The 19,230-nt window shown below is 38.3% G+C and overlaps 1 protein-coding gene across 4 annotated transcripts in view; it reads right to left on the bottom strand.

Annotated features, from left to right (window-relative positions):
- LOC133530268 (KH domain-containing, RNA-binding, signal transduction-associated protein 3-like) overlaps positions 1 to 19,230 on the bottom strand; it is a 404,777-nt gene that overhangs the window by 50,932 nt on the left and 334,615 nt on the right. For all 4 annotated transcript variants that reach the window (XM_061868145.1, XM_061868143.1, XM_061868146.1 and 1 more), the window contains exon 3: positions 11,859 to 11,956. In XM_061868145.1, coding sequence (XP_061724129.1) covers positions 11,859 to 11,956 — 98 coding nt within the window. The remainder of the gene's footprint in view (positions 1 to 11,858; positions 11,957 to 19,230) is intronic.

Here is a 19,230-nt window from a genome sequence, read left to right as displayed (position 1 = left end):
CCCCTTCGGGAAATAGGCGTGATTATATGATTAGATTAGATGATTTATTTCATGAAAGACAATTACATAATAAATTTGCATTGATGTCAAAAATATAAGAATTTCTATCATGATCGTCAAAATAAAATAAAAATGAAAATAATAACAGTACTAATGAAATAAAATTATGTATATATGTATGTATGTATGTACAACGCATAAATTGATATTTTTCACCACACCAACTGGTAAGCGTCCTCTTGCTTGTTCAAAAACGAATGAGAAAGTTGCATTTTATTCACATGTGGGGCAAAGTAATCAGATGCAAATTTTGAGTTTGTTTCCTTATGTTTGGCCAAAAGTACTGGCCCGAAGAAATTTAAATGGTTGTTGCGCAAATTTCTTTTGGAAAAATGTTAAAATAATGTTCAAGATTTTCTATGTGATAGTAGTATATAAATATTATTATATTGACATCGAATTTGTTATATTATTCCTAAATATAATTTAATATTAAACTGGCTGTACATTCTTATTAGTAATTATAGGTGTAGTATGTAAGGTTTATTGGCATTTTTTATTTTATTTGCTTTTTTCTGTTTGTAACATGTATTTTAATTGTAAATTAATTTATTTAGGTAGTTATGTTTTAAAATGTCGTACGTCGGAAAGGTACATCATAGTTGCTACATGTAAAACACCCTATCACCTGTACTAAATGTATTTTACACCTATGATGACGAAATAATAAATGATTGATTGATTGATTTGGTGGTAGACTTGACTTTGAATTTGAAATGATGATTTTGAATGATAATTTCTTTATTACGTTCATTTGGATTTGGCTTGGTTTGATTTTTTTGGTATTGCCTACTTAGTATATTCTTCGCATTGGTGTGGTGAAATTTTTTGTGCTTCACTCGGAGGCAAAGTTCTCATTACGATCGTGGTTCAATTTTGGAATCTTTCGCTCGCTCGGGTATCAATATTAGCACGAGCGGTTAAACAACAACTTTGCCCCCTTGTAAAACAAATAACTCCTGCTCCCATGGTTTTCCGTTTAATTAATTAAATAGTACATTGTGCAACGAGGGGGGTAAGTGAAATATTGGACACGAGGGTGGTAATTTTCTTACCCTTAGTTTGTAATATTCTTACCCCCGGAGTTACACACAACGTTTTTCATCACACTTGCGAAGAAAAAACTAAATTTTAAGCAAAATAATTCTTAAATACGGTGACATATCAAACATTCGTCCGCCATTTTGTAATTTCTTGGTAGGTTACGCATTGAAGGCACAGACGTATTCGGCATTCAGCCACGATTGAAAATTATGTATAAATATTTTAAACGGCTGTTAAATTAATTAAATTAAATAATTTTAAACATAAACAAAAATAATAAATTATAAATTTCAGTATTTTAAAAGTAAAACTCATTTATGCCATTTGGTTTGTATGAATAAGTGACATAATAAAATAAAATAAAGCTATAACTCCCTAGGGAGTTATAGCTTTTTTTCACAATCCATAACTCCCGAGGGAACAAAATAGGCGTTTGTCCTTTGGCTTACCTGCATGAAATAAGATCTTTTTCGAGCAAGTGTGATGAAAAATATTTTTGAAAAGAAACAGTCAATCGAAATTAAAAATTGGGGAGTTTTTTTAACATTTCAAGGATGACTAAAACTTTTTATTTTCCCATAAAGTTTAAAATATTAACGAAAGTTTAAAACTTGTATATATTTATTTTCATATTTTCCTTGGTATCACAAAACACTTTATGATGCCAGTTGTCTAACTCTTGTAGATCTTGTAGACCGAAAAATAACTGAATAAAGTAAGTATTTTATTGAAATACCAGACTGGAGGTCTATTCGAAGATACACTATTATCAAAATGACCTCATTTTAAGACAAAAGAGGACGAATGCCCCGAAACAGCCTTTCCATACAAACGTAGTCCCCATTTTCCCCTCTCGATATTCACATTTTTGAAAATATTTTTACACAATTTGATGTGTATTAATCATAGCTTTTGATTTGACCGTTTTTTTAAATGTTATAAGAGTTAGGAGCATTTAACAATTTGTATGAAAACTGTTTTTGTTTTCTAACTTTTAATAATTTAAAAACACATAAGATACATAAGATATGATTACATTACCTAATATAAAACATAGACTTAAAAAATAATGATGGTTTACATGTGCCTGAAGTAGGATTCCCTGTTTCATTCAAAGTCAAATTAATTTTCATTTACAAAATACACAATATAATTTAGCAACTTTAAGACCAAGTTTTTTTTTATACCACGACGGTGGCAAGCAAGCATACGGCCCACCTGATGGTAAGCAGTCACCGTAGCCTATGGACGCCTGCAACTATAGAGGTGTTACATGTAATACATTAATACAACAACACTATAATACATTAATCTTCGAGCAACACCGGGAAGGGATACGGCATTCATACTATTTCCCCTCTGCCGAAGCATAGGTACAACTGTACCTATGGCGGTGCATGTTGTGACTCGTCCGTACACAAGAGATCCAGGTGTGCAAGATTTGTCTTTGACGTGTGTCATTTTCTATGTACTTGTGTCCTCATTACAGATTGGATTTTGTACGTAGTGAGTGAGAAGTGCGACTGTGTGCACGTTTCCCCTCGGAAAAAATGGCAAATTGATTTGTTCGGTAAGATATCACTTAGGCTTCTCCATTCCGACGTGTTGAAAGCCGGTGTTGCTCGAAGACATTAATAGAATATTTATCGTATTATAAATCGAGTTACATATAAATAAAATAAAATAAAAAAGCCTTTAATTCCACTCTAATAACAATGATTAATAAATACTTATATATCTCTAGCTTACATACTTAATTTTTTTTATTATTATTAACTTAATTTAACTACTAACTAGCACTATGATTAGTGGACCTCTTCGCGAGTAAAGGCCTCCCCCAGCCGCCGCCATTCTGAGCGGTCCTGCGCTACATCTTGCCATTTGTGCGGTATGATGTTGGTGACGTCATCGACCCATCTTGTGATTGGTCTGCCAGATTTTCTTTTTCCATCTGTATCTAAGTGTATATCTTATACCTTTAAACGAGCAATTATTGTATATATATATAATATTTCAGGGATCTCGGAAACGGCTCTAACGATTTCGCTGAAATTTGGTATTAGGGGTTTTTGGGGGTAAACAATCGATCTAGCTTAGTCTTATGTTTGGGAAAACGCGTGTTTTCGAGTTTTCATGCGTTTTTCTTTCGACGCAGAATATGGTCGCTAATTTCGTGTTGCAGGCCACTGTCCGTCTGGCCCAGCGGGTTAAGACGCGGGCGGCAAGAAACAACAAGTGTTACGGGTTCGAATCCCGCCCGGTGACTAACTTTTTTTTTTTTTTTTTTTTATATGTTCAAGCTTATATATAATATTTTAATTTTTATTGTTTTAGACAAGTTTAATTAAGTAAAAAAATGTAGTTAAGATCATCACCTATACACCACCATATTACAATAAATAGTTATAACCGAGCAAAGCTCGGTCGCCCAGGTATAAATATTAATTTGCGTCAAGCCTGTTATATAGAAAAAGACCTGAGGCAATGAAAAATCTCAAAATTGTATCTGTGATACTAGGATAAAACATATGTGCCTACATTACTCGTAGAAGCCACTGCACTAACAAGCAGGAGCAATCCCTCTCGGCTCGAGGGTCCTTGAGACCTTTAGAAGCTCCTTGCTAGAGTTGTAGTTTATATACGTATGTAATGTACCCCCTACTTGTGTTAGTCAACCTGTACCCCTAGTGTAAATTTATTCGATAGCGAAACGTACGACGCGTTTGCGTTAATTCTCATTGTGTATGGGATTTTTAGTTTCCAAAACGTCCCGCTTGGCGCGCTTTTTCTAAATCCCATACAAAATGAGACTTAACGCAAACGCGTCACGTCACGTTATGGAATAAATTTACACTAGGGGTTCTGTACGTAAGATATATTTACTTTTACAATTGTTATAGTTGACGAAATATAATTTGCATCGATTGGTCATAAATCTTTATTTCTACTGCCGCTGGTTCGGGGTTCGAATCCCGGTACTGACATTTATTTGTATGGTAAGCAAAGATATTTATTCCTGAGTCATGGCTGTTTTCTACGAAATATCATTTGATATTTACCAGTCGCTTTTCGGTGAAGGAAACATCGTGAGGAAACCGGACTAATCCTAACAAGGCCTAGTTTACCCTCTGGGTTGGAAGGTCAGATGGCAGTCGCTTTCGTAAAAACTAGTGCCTACGCCAAATCTTGGGATTAGTTGTCAAGCGGACCCCAGGCTCCCATGAGCCGTGGCAAAATGCCGGGACAACGCGAGGAAGAAGAAGATATATTATATTATATTGTTATCCGAGTACCCACAACACAAGCCTTCTTAGCTAACCCCCACGGGGGTTTAGTAAATGTATGTCAAAATGTCCTATTATATTTTTTTTGTACATTACAGTCCGTGTTAGTGTTGTGTTCCTGCCGGTGAGTAAGGTTGCCAGAGCTCAACGAGGGGGGTGGGATTAGGGTCGGCAACGCGCATGTAACTCCTCTGGAGTTGCAGGTGTACATAGGCTACGGAGACTGCTTACCACCAGGCAGGCCGTATGCTTGTTTGCCACCGACCTAGTATAAAAAAAAGTCTTACTTAACTTTGCACCGACTCAAACACAACAAAATGAGGGAGTGCCATTATAAATGTCATATTTTCATATGACATTACAGATTCCTCACTTTGTCATTGCAAATTATATGCAAAATTGGCATGTCCTTATCCATACCAACCTATTACAAGCCTGTTAGTTTTTGTCTTTTTCTAATGAACAGTAATGACGGATAGGGACAAACAATTCTCAACTGTTTGATAGATTTGACAAAACTTTATGCATGACGCCATTATTTAGTTTGTAGAAAGCATTTTAGACTCATTCTCCGTGACTGCGGTTGCGGCTAATTACTAGACCGCTGATATATTTTTGGAATAACTCACCGTTTACATATTTGCGAGAACGAAGTCATAATCATAAATCTTTATTTGCAATAGATATAGTACTAACAGATCTTAGGCTAATATATAGGTACAGGTCTATATATTTAGACCTTTTAATCATCGAATAAATCGTTGTCTATTTGCGAGTTCCTATCATTGGCTCTGTATTACTATCTAAAAAGTTTAATGCATCTTTAATAGTTGTTGGAATTCTTTGTATAAATAAATAAATACCTAAGTGCTAAGTAAATAAAGTTTTGTACGGTGCACTAAAAAATAAAAATAACCTGTTATTTTTCGGCACGTCAAATGCATCATATCTTAACAGCACGCTATTAATTAAAATAAGAGTAACAAAATGACCAACCGTACGCCTAGCATCCATCACCAAACGCTTCACAAACATGTACACAATAATGCACCTTACGCCGTCGAGATAAGGAACAATGTGTGTAGATATTTATGAGTGATGGTAGTGCATTGTTGAGGACTGGCCGTGGAGAGAAATGCAAACATACGGCCACGCTGAGCACACACTTGGACACTGACCCCTATCATAGGTACTTATAAGTCAACACTCCTATAATATAATGGAACTGGCACCAGTAATGGGATGGTATAGACAAATCCTGTAAAGCAAGTATTTACCATCAGTTTTTAGTCGCTGGCAACATTTTACCATAAACAAGAGCCAAAGAGCTGCTTACGTTTAATTATTCATTAATATTTGTTAGTTTGAAAATGAATGGCGCCATACATCCACCAAAGCAAAAAACCAGTTTTAACTGGTTAATAATATTGAAACCAATTGCAGTAGCTTTCATATATTCAAAGAGGTAAATCGCCAGGGCACGACGGTCTCAGTATCGAACACCTTAAACATGCGGGAACACACTTGCCTCGTATTTTAGCCATGCTCTACTCATTGTGTCTCAGTCACACGTATCTGCCGGCAGAGCTCACGAGGACAGTAGTAGTCCAAATTGTAAAAAATAAGACTGGTGATCTGTCAGACTCGAGTAATTATAGGCCCATCTCACTAGCAACTGTACTGGCTAAAGTTCTTGACAGCTTGCTTAATGCACAACTTTCTAAACACATCAAACTTCACGACGCACAATTCGGCTTTAGGCCGGGGCTGTCGATCGGAAGTGCGATTTTGTGTCTTAAGCAAGCTGTCAGGTAGGTACTACAAGGACAGGAACACGCCGATCTATGCGTGCTTTCTGGACTTGTCAAAGGCATTTGACCTGGTTGTGTACGACAAGCTATGGTACAAACTTACAAAAACGGGAGTTCCCATTGAATACGTCGCGTTGCTTAAACATTGGTACAACAACCAGGTCAACCGAGTGAGATGGGCGGGAGAGGAGTCTGACGAGTACAAACTACAATGTGGGGTGAGACAGGGAGGGCTAATATCCCCTCTCCTTTTCAACCTCTACGTAAACGAGTTGATCGAGGCACTCAGCAGGGCACTGTCGGTTGCCATATAGGTGATGTGTGTTTTAATAATAAGCTGGGGCCTTCGGCTGACGCGGTACGACAGCTCATCGAAGTATGTGAGGAATACGCCGGGCAGCATGGTCTAAAATACAACACGGCCAAAAGTCAGCTTGTTATATTCATAGCTCGTAAGTATAACCCGTCTACGGAGCCCAGGATCATGCTGTGTGGCGTACCGCTAAAAGTTGTAGATCGCTTTAAGTATTTGGGGCATATGCTTACAAGTGAATTGAATGACGATCTGGATCTGGAAAGGGAAAGAAGAGCGACGGCAGTGAGAGGCAATATGCTTGCCCGCAGGTTCGCACGGTGTAATAAATCAGTTAAATTGACGCTCTTTAGAGCTTACTGTCAGACTTTCTACACGTGCAGCCTGCGGGTGAAGTTTACACAACGAGGCTCTAACGCATTGCGCGTTCAATATAATAACATCTTGAGGATGCTGTTGCGGCTGCCGAAGCACTGCAGCGCGTCCGGCATGTTCGCTGAGGCGCGAGTAGATGACTTTTTTGCCATTAGGCGGAAAAGAATCGCCTCCATGCTGAGACGGGCGCGCGGCAACAGCAACAGTCTTCTCAAGGTGTTGGCTGAGCACCTCGACTACCCGGTTATAAACTTTTGGGTGGAGGTGGCAATTGGGAGAGCGAAATAGAGTATGGAAACCTGCGCCCCTCCTCTCCACACATCTTAGTTATTAGTTATAAGTTCTTATTTTATTTTTTCTCTTAGTACCTAATTAACATAGTTTTAAGTTTATACTAATAGTCTTTATGGATCAGTGATCTGAAATAAACGGTTTTTATTTTTAGGGTTCCGTAGTCAACTAGGAACCCTTATAGTTTCGCCATGTCCGTCTGTCTGTCTGTCTCTCTGTCCGAGGCTTAGTGCTAAAAAGCTGAAATTTGGCATGGATATATAAATCAATAAAGTCGACAAAGTCGTAGAATAAAATCTAAAAATTTAATTTTTTTAGGGTACCTCCCCTACACGTAAAGTGGGGGTGATTTTTTTTTTGCCTCAACCCTGCAGTGTGGGATATCGTTGGAAAGGTCTTTCAAAACAAATAGGGGTCTTCAACAAACATTTCTTGATAAAGTGAATATATTCGGAGATAATTGCGCCGAAAGAAAAAAAAAAAGTGTCCCCCTCTTCTAACTTTTGAACCATAGGTCCAAAAAATATGAAAAAAATCTTGGAAGTAGAGCTTAAGAAAGACATTAAATGAAAACTATAGCGGATATGATCAGTTTAGCTGTTTTTGAGTTATCGCAAAAAGTTTCCCCTTCATAGTAAAAAGACGTACACCCACAGTTCATCCCTTGGTTAACAATCTACCATATTTTAAGCTCCAGTTTAGCTTATTGTGACGGAAGAGTAACTACGGAACCCTACTCTGAGCATGGTACGACATGCTCTTGGCCGGTTTTTATTTTACTTATTATACATAGAAAATATAAAGGACGAATTGGACCCGCAACTTTTGAAGCGTGAAGAGGTAGACATTTTACAGGTGTCGGTGAAATATTAAAAATACTCCAAATTTTCTCTTAAATGTCTCAGGAGTGGTACCGTAATATAGTATGTATGTATGTATATACTTTATTGTACATAGAAATAAAAACACGAAAAAAACAGTTGCAGAGTAAATTAAATACAACAAAGGCGAACTTATCCCTGTATGGGATCTCTTATGGGTATCTGTATGGGTTCCAGTCCTATAGTCTAATACCGTTCGAGAAATCAGCCCAGTTTCAAACTCGTCAGACGCGATCTTGGACTAAAATATAATGGCATATTTAGAGTGAACTCTCGATACACCAATAGCCTCATTGATCGCCGCCAATAACGTTATCCCGGCCTCATAATGTCCCTGATTATTCAAATCTTTTACTTAACATTTTTCTGAATGTATATAGCTTAATTTTAAGATCAATATTTGCATGCTGCCATTGGCTAAACATGTGATACTGCTTATAATGATTATGTCAACTTCAATTTACCATGTTTAAGTAAATAAATCATTATCTTATCTTAACTAACCAATAATAATAACCAATAATTTCATAACAGACTACACTTATACATATAAATTCATAAACTTAAAACTACGTTACGTGTGGTCTCTGAATAATTATTCCTATTTTATTTTTTTGTTTATTTAAACTTTATTGCACACATAAAGAAAAATGTACAAATGGCGAACTTAATGCCAAAAGGCATTCTCTACCAGTCAACCATTGGGTCAAACAGAGACATTTGTGTATGTTGGTGCAGGAAAAAATAATAACAAATAATAAGGAAAAAAATTAAACGTGAAGTCAAATAATATTAAAAATATATAAATAGTTAAATACTACTACTTATATAATGTATAAAAGATAGACAAATACATATAATTATGTACATTATATACATGATGGTGAACCTTATTTAAGTTCTTCTGACAGAAGATGCTTGCGAAGTAGTCGTTTGAAAACGGGTTTGCTTGGGGCTTGTCGAATAAAAACTAGGAGGAGCTATTTTCGCAAAACGGTGAACTAATCAATGTTTGAGCACATTTCTCGCCTATAACAACCTATCTGGCGTTATTGACTGAGCGTTAGCGAAGGTTTCGTTTCAGTTTGGGCAAAAATCATTCTTATTACCGGATGTTCACATCAGCGGTGGCATCACGGTTCCATTTTTATCACTTGTCACTATGCCCGTCACTTTCGCGCTTACATACTTGTTAGAACGTGACAGGCATGGTGACAAATGATAAAGAGCCGACCATCTTACCCCTACAGCAGGGTGCATTTCTTAAGAGGGTAGAATAGCTTTGCGATCCTAACGAAATAACGGTACTTTTTCTATGAAATTCCATTTCGAGACTAAACGGTTTTCACTAAATCTTAACAAATCACTTTGATTTTGATGTCGATCGCTTCAGCATAGTATATTTAGGATTATAGGTTTCGCTTTAAAAAAAATATTTTGTATTGCAAATTTTGTTAAATAAGGAAAACCTATAAACCTAGTTTTTCGTTGTACAGTCGAGTCCTGGCATTTTTAGGGTTCCGTAGCCAAATGGCATAAAACGGAACCCTTATAGTTTCGCCATGTCCGTCTGTCTGTCTGTCTGTCTGTCTGTCTGTCTGTCTGTCTGTCTGTCTGTCTGTCTGTCTGTCTGTCCGAGGCTTTGCTCCGTGGTCGTTAGTGCTAGAAAGCTGAAATTTAGCATGGATATATAAATCAATAAAGCCGACAAAGTCGTACATGAAAATCTAAAAATTTAATTTTTTTAGGGTACCTCCCCTACACGTAAAGTGAGGGTGATTTTTTTTTTCGCTTCAACCCTAGAGTGTGGGGTATCGTTGGAAAGGCCTTTCAAAACTAATAAGGATTTTCAAGAAACATTTTTTGATAAAGTGAATATATTGGGAGATAATCGCTCCGAAAGAAAAAAAAATGTGTCCCCCCCCCTCTAACTTTTGAACCATAGGTCCAAAAAATATGAAAAAAATCGTGGAAGTAGAGCTTAAGAAAGACATTAAATGAAAACTATAGCGGACATGATCAGTTTAGCTGTTTTTGAGTTATCGCAAAAAGTTTTCCCTTCATAGTAAAAAGACTTACTTTAATTAGGTACTGATTATGCAAATTTGCCTATTTGTTTAACTCGGGTGAAAGGTACCGTTTCATCCCTTGGTTAACAATTTACTATACTTTAAGCTCCAGCTTAGCTTATTGTGACGGAAGAGTAACTACGGAACCCTACACTGAGCGTGGCCCGACATGCTCTTGGCCGGTTATTTTTCACATTTAAGTCGGTACGATGCCCAGACGAAGCAAGTAATTCTTAGAAAATCTTTAAATGCAGAATTACCTACTGTCATTTAAAAATAACATGATGTCTTTTTTTCAGCAAAATATCGTAATTTTGAGGTACTTTTCCTTGATGTCCCATAGTATTGGGACGCCCTGTATATACTAATGACTAGATTCTATGTAGATGAGATCCCCAACTCTCGTCCCGATTGAAATTGCGCGTCAGTGGCGTCGGAGGTTAAAACTTAATACGCAATTAGATCCCGTTTCTATAATTTAATGTGAAAGTTTAAATCTATGTATATACTGGTTATTCCAAGCTCCACAAGTCCACATAGCACTCGAAAGCGCCATGAATATAGCTTGTCTGTAAATCCACGTTTTATTCGATGTTATTGTGCTTTGAAAACTTATTGTGTCCGTCCTTTCTTCACTTATTAATACTGCTTGGGTTCCTTTGTGATGTGAAGGGACGCAGCTTGTCGTTTAATATGAGGAAAATATTATTTTTATGAGAAGTGATGTGTGACAGGTTAAGACTGAACTTTATTCATACAATAAGAAATGTGTGGAAGAAATATCCCTCGTCTTCATTCGCGACTTTGTCTGTGGAGAAGATTAAAAAACTTTCAACCCTATTCGCACCTAAGCTGTATTATATATTGAACATAATGGCGTTGTAGCAGAGGTCTTCGGTTGGCCTTTGATACACTTAAAGCGCAGTAGGTTCAACCAGCAGAGTTTTGAAAAATCGTAGCGTCCTTAGGGCCTCCGCTAGCTGGCGCGGGTGCACGGAGCGGACGAACGGGTTAACGAAAAATAGTATGAGCAACGTTAACTGAAGCGGACGCGTGCGGCGGATTTCACCTACAAATAGCATCCGCGTGCGTGCGCACGCGGCGGGCGTTCGCGTCAGCTAGCGTAGGCCCTTAGAGATCATAATACGGTTCCCAAATAATATGAACAGCCATCTTGAGGCCTTTCTCTTGTAAATTCATTAACTCGCAACCTGCTTTCATTTTACTTTAAAAATTTGCATTATTTTTTTGTGGAAGAATCCACTTGACATGTTGCTTTCTTTTTTTTCCTTACCTATATAAGCACGTCCCTGTTGGAACCGTACTTTGAGCTTGCGGGTCGGACTTGCTTTACTAAGTAAGTATGTGATTTATTAGCATGTTGTATTTAGCATATCGTCTTAACTTGGGGTGGTCTCTCACTGGGACTGCAATTCGGAAGCACAGCGTGACAGGCTTGTGTCAACTAGTTAGCAATATAGAGAGAGATGGCAGATGGGTGGGCTCACTTTGGGGTGGTCCCTGACGGGGACCGCGACCCGAACGCACAGCTTGACAGGCTTGTGTTTTGATGTCGACTAGTTAGCAATATAGAGAGAGATGGCAGATGGGTGGGCTCACCTAGGGGTGCTCCCTGACGGGGACCGCGACCCGAACGCACAGCTTGATAGGCTTGTGTTTTGATGTCGATTAGTTAGCAATATAGAGAGATGGCAGATGGGTGGGCTCACCTTGGGGTGGTCCCTGACGGGGACCGCGACCCGAACGCACAGCTTGACGGGTTTGTCTCTCGTGATATCCAGTAGTCGCCGCTCGCCGCGCCATTCGCCTGCAACCAACAAACCATATGTTAGCTAAATACGTAGTAGAATTATGTACAGTCACGGACTTTAATTGTTGAGCCATTTAGGGCTTACTTTCATTGGAGATGTCATAGCGGTAGTCTTCCTCCTCGCGTTTGTCCCAGCATTTTGCTACGGTTTATGGGAGCCTGGGGTCCGCTTGGCAACTAATCCCGAGAATTGGCGTAGGCACTAGTTTTTACGAAAGCGACTGCCATCTGACCTTCCAACCCAGAGGGTAACTAGGCCTTATTGGGATTAGTCGGGTTTCCTCACGATGTTTTCCTTCACCGAAAAGCGACTGGTAAATATCAAATGATATTTCGTACATAAGTTCCGAAAAACTCATTGGTACGAGCCGGGTTTGAACCCGAGATCTCCGGTTTGCAAGTCGCACGCTCTTACCGCTACGCCACCAGCGCTTTCTTATGGAATTGTATCCCAATAAATTCTTTTGGATAATAAGAACATGTTAAATTACTTTTAGAGAACCTGTAATGACCATATTTTTGTAAATATTGAATTTAAAATATCTTTTGGCACACGTCACGTGACCAAACTCGAAACGTCATTGAAGATTCTGATGACGTCACAACTCTCGGATTGACACTGTTGACAGTTAGGCGATAAACAACAAATGACAAATGTCAGTTGACAGTTCGTAACTTTTACGTATGTATGTAGTTATGTGTCAAACCGTAAACTGTGACGTCACACAATTTTCAAAGAGCGTTTTGGGCGCGAAAGCATCTTTCAAAATATATTTTGTTAATTTAACATATTTAAAGCCGTTTTTAGTATAAAAGTTGAATTTTAGGGTAACTTTTAGTTAATATAGAACGTGCTACAAGCGTTTCAAAAAATTGGAAACCACCCTATTACCTAAAGTCTAAAGTAAAATAAGAAATACGTTAAAAGAAGCTGTCAAATAATGTTTTCACCAAAGCTGGCCTGAGTTCTATTGTGTGTTGAATTATTATACGTTAAATATAGATAAAATTTGACAGGTTTATTCTGTGTGTTTTTTGGCGTGGAAACAGGTTTCAACGCCAAAAAACATTTGCTAAAGACTAAGATCTCTAAGAATACAAAAAACGCCTATTTAGGATATACATCTGGGGGCCTACCGCGAAAACCGAAATTCGCAAATTGCGGGGATCTTTCTCTTTTACTCTCGTAGAGACGTAATTAGAGTGACAGAGAAAAATGCCCGCAATTGACGAATTTCGATTTTCCCGGTAGCCACCCTGGAGCATCGCTTTGTATAGGTGTGAGACGTGGACAATGAGACAGAAAGATAGGAAATGATTAGAGGCCTTTAAGATGTGGTTGGGGAGAAGAATGGAGAGAATAAGTTGGAATGAGAAAAAAACGAACGAGGAAGTGCTGCGAATTGTTGGAGAGAGGAGAAACCTACTAAGGACCATAGAGAATAGACGAGGCAAAATGATAAATCACACGACACTTTCTTTAAAACTATTTTGCAAGGCAAGATCGAAGCTAGAAGAGGAAGAGGAAAACCACCTCCTCCCGCGAACGCTTCCTCCCGCGAACGCTTCGGCTGTGGAATGAGCTTCCTGCCGAGGTTTTCCCGAGGGGCTACAGTATGGGGTTCTTCAAAAAAGGAGTGTACAGGTTTTTAAAGGGTCGGCAACGCGCATGTAATGCCTCTGGTGTTGCAGGCGTCCATAGGCTACGGTGACTGCTTACCATCAGGCGGGCCGTATGCTTGTTTGCCACCGTCGTGGTATAAAAATAAAAAATCCACGAGCAAGTTACACGCAGCAACTAAAAGGAAAAGCAAATGTCGTATCTTACAGGGATCTAAGATATTTGGCCGAGGACCGCGAAAACTGGCGTCTACTCCACCGACAAGAGCTTTGCTCTTAAATTAAGAGAGAAAGATTCTGCGTGGAACAAATACAGACTCAAAACTTGCCCCGAAAAAAATTACTGTAATTTTCGGTTGAGTTATGAAAATAGCTTACGGTCCGATTCGAATTTTAAGACACGTCAAATATTAGGTCCAGATACGATATGAATCGGATATCAGTGTCAAAAGTGACGTTTCGTCAAACAAAACCCAGTTTCAGGGACGTCTAGCCCAGACCAGACAGACAGGGACCCATCTAGTGGACGACAAGTCACCGCCTGCCTCGATAACTAGTGAAAAAATTGTTATGGCAGGTGTACGGACGTCTTTGCAATAACCCAGTCTCATTGTCCTCCCAAACTTCAATCCATAGACCGTTACACTGTTCACTTTTTAGGGTTCCGTAGTCAACTAGGAACCCTTATAGTTTCGCCATGTCCGTCTGTCTGTCTGTCTGTCTGTCTGTCCGAGGCTTTGCTCCTTGGTCGTTAGTGCTAGAAAGCTGAAATTTGGCATGGATATATAAATCAATAAAGCCGACAAAGTCGTACAATAAAATCTAAAAATTTTTTTTTTTTAGGGTACCTCCCCTACACGTAAAGTGGGGGTGATTTTTTTTTTTCGCTTCAACCCTAAAGTGTGGGGTATCGTTGGAAAGGTCTTTCAAAACTAATAGGGGTCTTCAACAAACATTTTTTGATAAAGTGAATATGTTCGGAGATAATCGCTCCGAAAGAAAAAATAAATGTGTCCCCCCCCCTCTAACTTTTGAACCATAGGTCCAAAAAATATGAAAAAAAATCGTGGAAGTAGAGCTTAAGAAAAACATTAAATGAAAACTATAGCGGACATGATCAGTTTAGCTGTTTTTGAGTTATCGCAAAAAGTTTCCCCTTCATAGTAAAAAGACTTACTTTAATTAGGTACTGATTATGCAAATTTGCCTATTTGTTTAACTCGCGTGAAAGGTACCGTTTCATCCCTTGGTTAACAATTTACTATACTGTAAGCTCCAGTTTAGCTTATTGTGACGGAAGAGTAACTATGGAACCCTACACTGAGCGTGGCCCGACATGCTCTTGCCCGTTTATTCTATAATAGTCTCAATGCCTGCTGCGACCGGTTCATGGGTGTCTATTGTTGCGCCTGTGAACGGGTTCCAGTAGGCGTTCTACATGACATTAAAACTCTTCAAAGGGCCTCTACGTGTTGGATCTAATTCCTCACGCAAGTCTATCAAAAGACCGGGATTTTTTTTAGAACTACGTCGGTGGCAAACAAGTATACGGCCCGCTTGATGGTAAGAAGTATCCGTAGCATATATACGCCTGCAATTCCAGAGGAGTTACATGCGCTTTGCCGGCCCTAACATTCCGCACCCTCGTTGAGCTCTGGCAACCATACTCACTGGCAGGAACACAACACTATGAGTAGAGTCTAGTGTTATTTGGCTGCGGTTTTCTGTAAGGTGGAGGTACTTCCACAGTTGGGCTCTGCTCTATACTCTGTATCGTTAGGTATTTAAATAAAAGTAAACAAACAATTTGTACATTTTATTTATTATTTATTTATTTAAACTTTATTGCACACATAAAGAAAAATGTACAAATGGCAAATGTACATTTTCGGGTATTATAACATTTATTGGTTAACCAACCAAATACAAAACCGTCTGGATTTGTCACTGAACGACCTGACTTTAACCTACATTATTTGATCGTGTAATGTTTTCATCTACCCTCAACTGGCTTAAGAAGCCATTTGAGGGTAGATTTTGTTAACTTTTTTTTAAATACCTAAATATACAGAGTATAGATCTTAAACGACACCCGCTGAGCTATAGACCCGTGAAATCCGTATGCTTATAAGCTTTTTGTTTATCTTTTTTAGGGTTCCGTAGCCAAATGGCATAAAACGGAACCCTTATAGTTTCGCCATGTCTGTCTGTCTGTCTGTCTGTCTGTCTGTCTGTCTGTCTGTCTGTCTGTCTGTCTGTCTGTCTGTCCGAGGCTTTGCTCCGTGGTCGTTAGTGCTAGAAAGCTGAAATTTGGCATGGATATATAAATCAATAAAGCCGAGAAAGTCGTACAATAAAATCTAAAAAATTTTTTTTTTTAGGGTACGTGTAGGGGACGTAAAGTGGGGGTGAAATTTTTTTTTCGCTTCAACCCTAGAGTGTGGGGTATCATTGGAAAGGTCTTTCAAAACTAATAGGGGTTTACAAGAAACATTTTTTGATAAAGTGAATATATTCGGAGATAATCGCTCCGAAAGAAAAAAAAAATGTGTCCCCCCCCCTCTAACTTTTGAACCATAGGTCCAAAAAATATGAAAAAAATCGTGGAAGAAGAGCTTAAGAAAGACATTAAATGAAAACTATAGCGGATATGATCAGTTTAGCTGTTTTTGAGTTATCGCAAAAAGTTTTCCCTTCATAGTAAAAAGACTTATTTTAATTAGGTACTGATTATGCAAATTTGCCTATTTGTTTAACTCAGGTGAAAGGTACCGTTTCATCCCTTGGTTAACAATTTACTATACTTTAAGCTCCAGTTTAGCTTATTGTGACGGAAGAGTAACTACGGAACCCTACACTGAGCGTGGCCCGACATGCTCTTGGCCGGTTTTTTTAATATCCATATTGTAAAAAAAACCATGATGAAAAAAGATAATAAAAACCCATTTACCCAGGTTTCACTGCACGTATTTCTCGTTGATTCCACCATGTTCATTAAAGCGAACGCTAATTGGCCCTCCAGATATTCAAATATGATGAATTCCCGCGGATTTAAAAACTATGTCAAAATTTGACTTCCAAACGCCGCTTTTTGTGGCGTTTTGCATAAATCTGTTTTATTATGGGAGCGACACGGCTGACCGAAATGCATTCTCTTTGTTTCACTGTTATTTAAATATTGGAATAATCTTGTCGATTACACTATGCATGATTTATATTTATGTATTCATTTAAACTTTACTGCACAGTATGACAAATAAAGTACAAATGGCGAACATAATGGCGATGTTTTGAAGTCCCTGTACGCGTGACAGACGAGAAGATGCCTAACGCCTTCCCTGTTTCGATCTGTAATTTACTATGTATTCTTTTATTTTCAATGGAACTAAAGGTCTGTTTGTTATCACTTAAGCTTATATATATTAATATGTGACGTCCTGTTTGTTTCCTAAATAAATAAATAAAAAATGCCTAAAGGCATTCTCTACCAGTCAACCATTGGGCTAAACAGAAACAGTAGTAGCAGGCATTAAACAAAAAAACCGGACAAGTGCGAGTTGGACTCGCCCACCGAGGGTTCCGTACTTTTTAGTATTTGTTGTTATAGCGGCAACAGAAATACATCATCTGTGAAAATTTCAACTGTCTAGCTATCACGGTTCATGAGATATAGCCTGTTGACAGACGGACAAACGGACGGACGGACAGCAGAATCTAAAAACAACAGAATAAGTAACTTAAAATAAGAAATATAGCATTATTAATATATATATTATATTATATAGGCATTCTCTACCAACCAACCATCAGGCTAAACAGAAACAGTAGTACGTGCAGGCATTAAACAAAAAAAAAACAGAATAAGTAACTTAAAACAAGCAAAATAGCGATAAATAATATATACTAACGGTTATAAACTTACATACATATACTATTATTAAATATACATACATATATATTAATTTATGTACCCAGTGCAAAAATACTATGACTACGAAGGACAATTAACCAGAGAGCTTGTCGAAAAAGTGCTTGCGTAACATGCGCTTAAACGAGAGCTTGGTTTGAGCCTGTCTGATGATTATTCGATGCTTTGTCGTTTTTCTTTACTAAGTAATATATTATTATTTTTATTATTACCAATAAAATATATGATAATGATGATCAGGTGAATTATACAGCTTGAGCTGGTAGAGAGAAAAATCACCTGATATTCTTAGGACGTGGCTGTTTCGTACTTCTCTAGTGTCTTAGGGCCTTTTTCACAGTGTCTAAGTAGTGGATAGCTCATTAACAAATAAATTAACTGACAGATAAAACTTCCTGCAAAACTTAGCTTATCTACCAGATAAGCTTATTTGAAGAATGTCAAACGCCAACGCTTATTTTTATTTTATTTTATTTTTATTTTATTTTAGTATATGGAAAACCAACAGCGCTATATATATCTAGAACTTCCAATAGAATTACAGAGCCAATTACAGGTTCTCACTTATAAAAATACAATAAATTATAAAAAGTTATTGCCCATCTTAATTTACACATACAAGTTCCTACAACATAAGAACAGATCTATATATATATCTGATTCATTTTTACAAAAAATAAATTAAAAAAAGAAAAAGTAGTTAAATCCTGTGAGTATGTCATGGACCAAGTGATTAATGTGGGCATTATATATAATGCCCGGGCATTATGAATAATGGCAAGCTATATCGGGCCAAGTGATAAATTATTATCTGAACTTCATTATTTATCACATTGTCTGGTCATTATGAATATTGCTACGTGGTCGTTGTGCAATTTGATAATAAAGATACGTTAGATGAGGTGCGAGGAGGAAAATAAACGCGTGACACGCGTTGACCAACCAGAGTCCGTTATAGCAACGTGCCGACGTCAAATGATTCACTGTTTACTGTAAAACGCTCACTGTTTTTATTTAGTTTTGGACTGAACTAAAACCGAATACGAATGGACGCGGACGGATCTTATTTTTGTAATTCAGTTTCGAATTATAGTAAAAACGAACTTCATTTTTTTACTTCCCTTTCTGGGGGGTTTAAGGTGGCCATTTCTGGCCCTTTTTGGCTCCTAGCAGGAGAGTCCTGGCAAGTAAGTCTTATAGATCCCCAGCTTTGTGCGTATGGGGGATGGCTGCTGCGGAGCAGTAGACGAAGCAGGGTAGGCGCAGTTATAGCCCGTCTCCCTAACTACTCCGTGTGTTGCTCCGTTGTGATGCCCCTGTGTGACCCCTAGGTATTTTTTCATGTGCTGCCCCTATATCTCTATCTCTACGGTATACGAAGCATAACAAGATGGCGATAGATAGCTTTCTTGTGAGACTCCCGCGAGGTCACTGCCACTTGAAAGCGTCGGTTGGTGAGGAAGGAGTTGGCAACGTGTATGACTCGACGTGGGGCCGATGACGTTGACAGCTTTGGCTTGCAGGCCCTCATGCCTGACCTTGTCGAACGCCTTCTCTGTGTCGAGGAATACTGCGACGACATGCTTCTTCAGGTTCATCCTCTCAACCATGTAAGAGGAGAGGACTCTGGTTAGCTACATAAAAAAAAAATCAAAAAAAAACACTGGGTAGCTTTCCTAACGTACGGCTCAAATCTCTTCGACGTTAACCTGGAATGGATGGA

This window comes from Cydia pomonella, chromosome 22, assembly GCF_033807575.1.
Source record: "Cydia pomonella isolate Wapato2018A chromosome 22, ilCydPomo1, whole genome shotgun sequence".
NCBI classification, from domain to species: Eukaryota; Metazoa; Arthropoda; class Insecta; order Lepidoptera; family Tortricidae; genus Cydia; species Cydia pomonella.
Note: the sequence above shows the minus strand (reverse complement) of the source record. Positions and strands in the feature narration are given on the sequence as shown.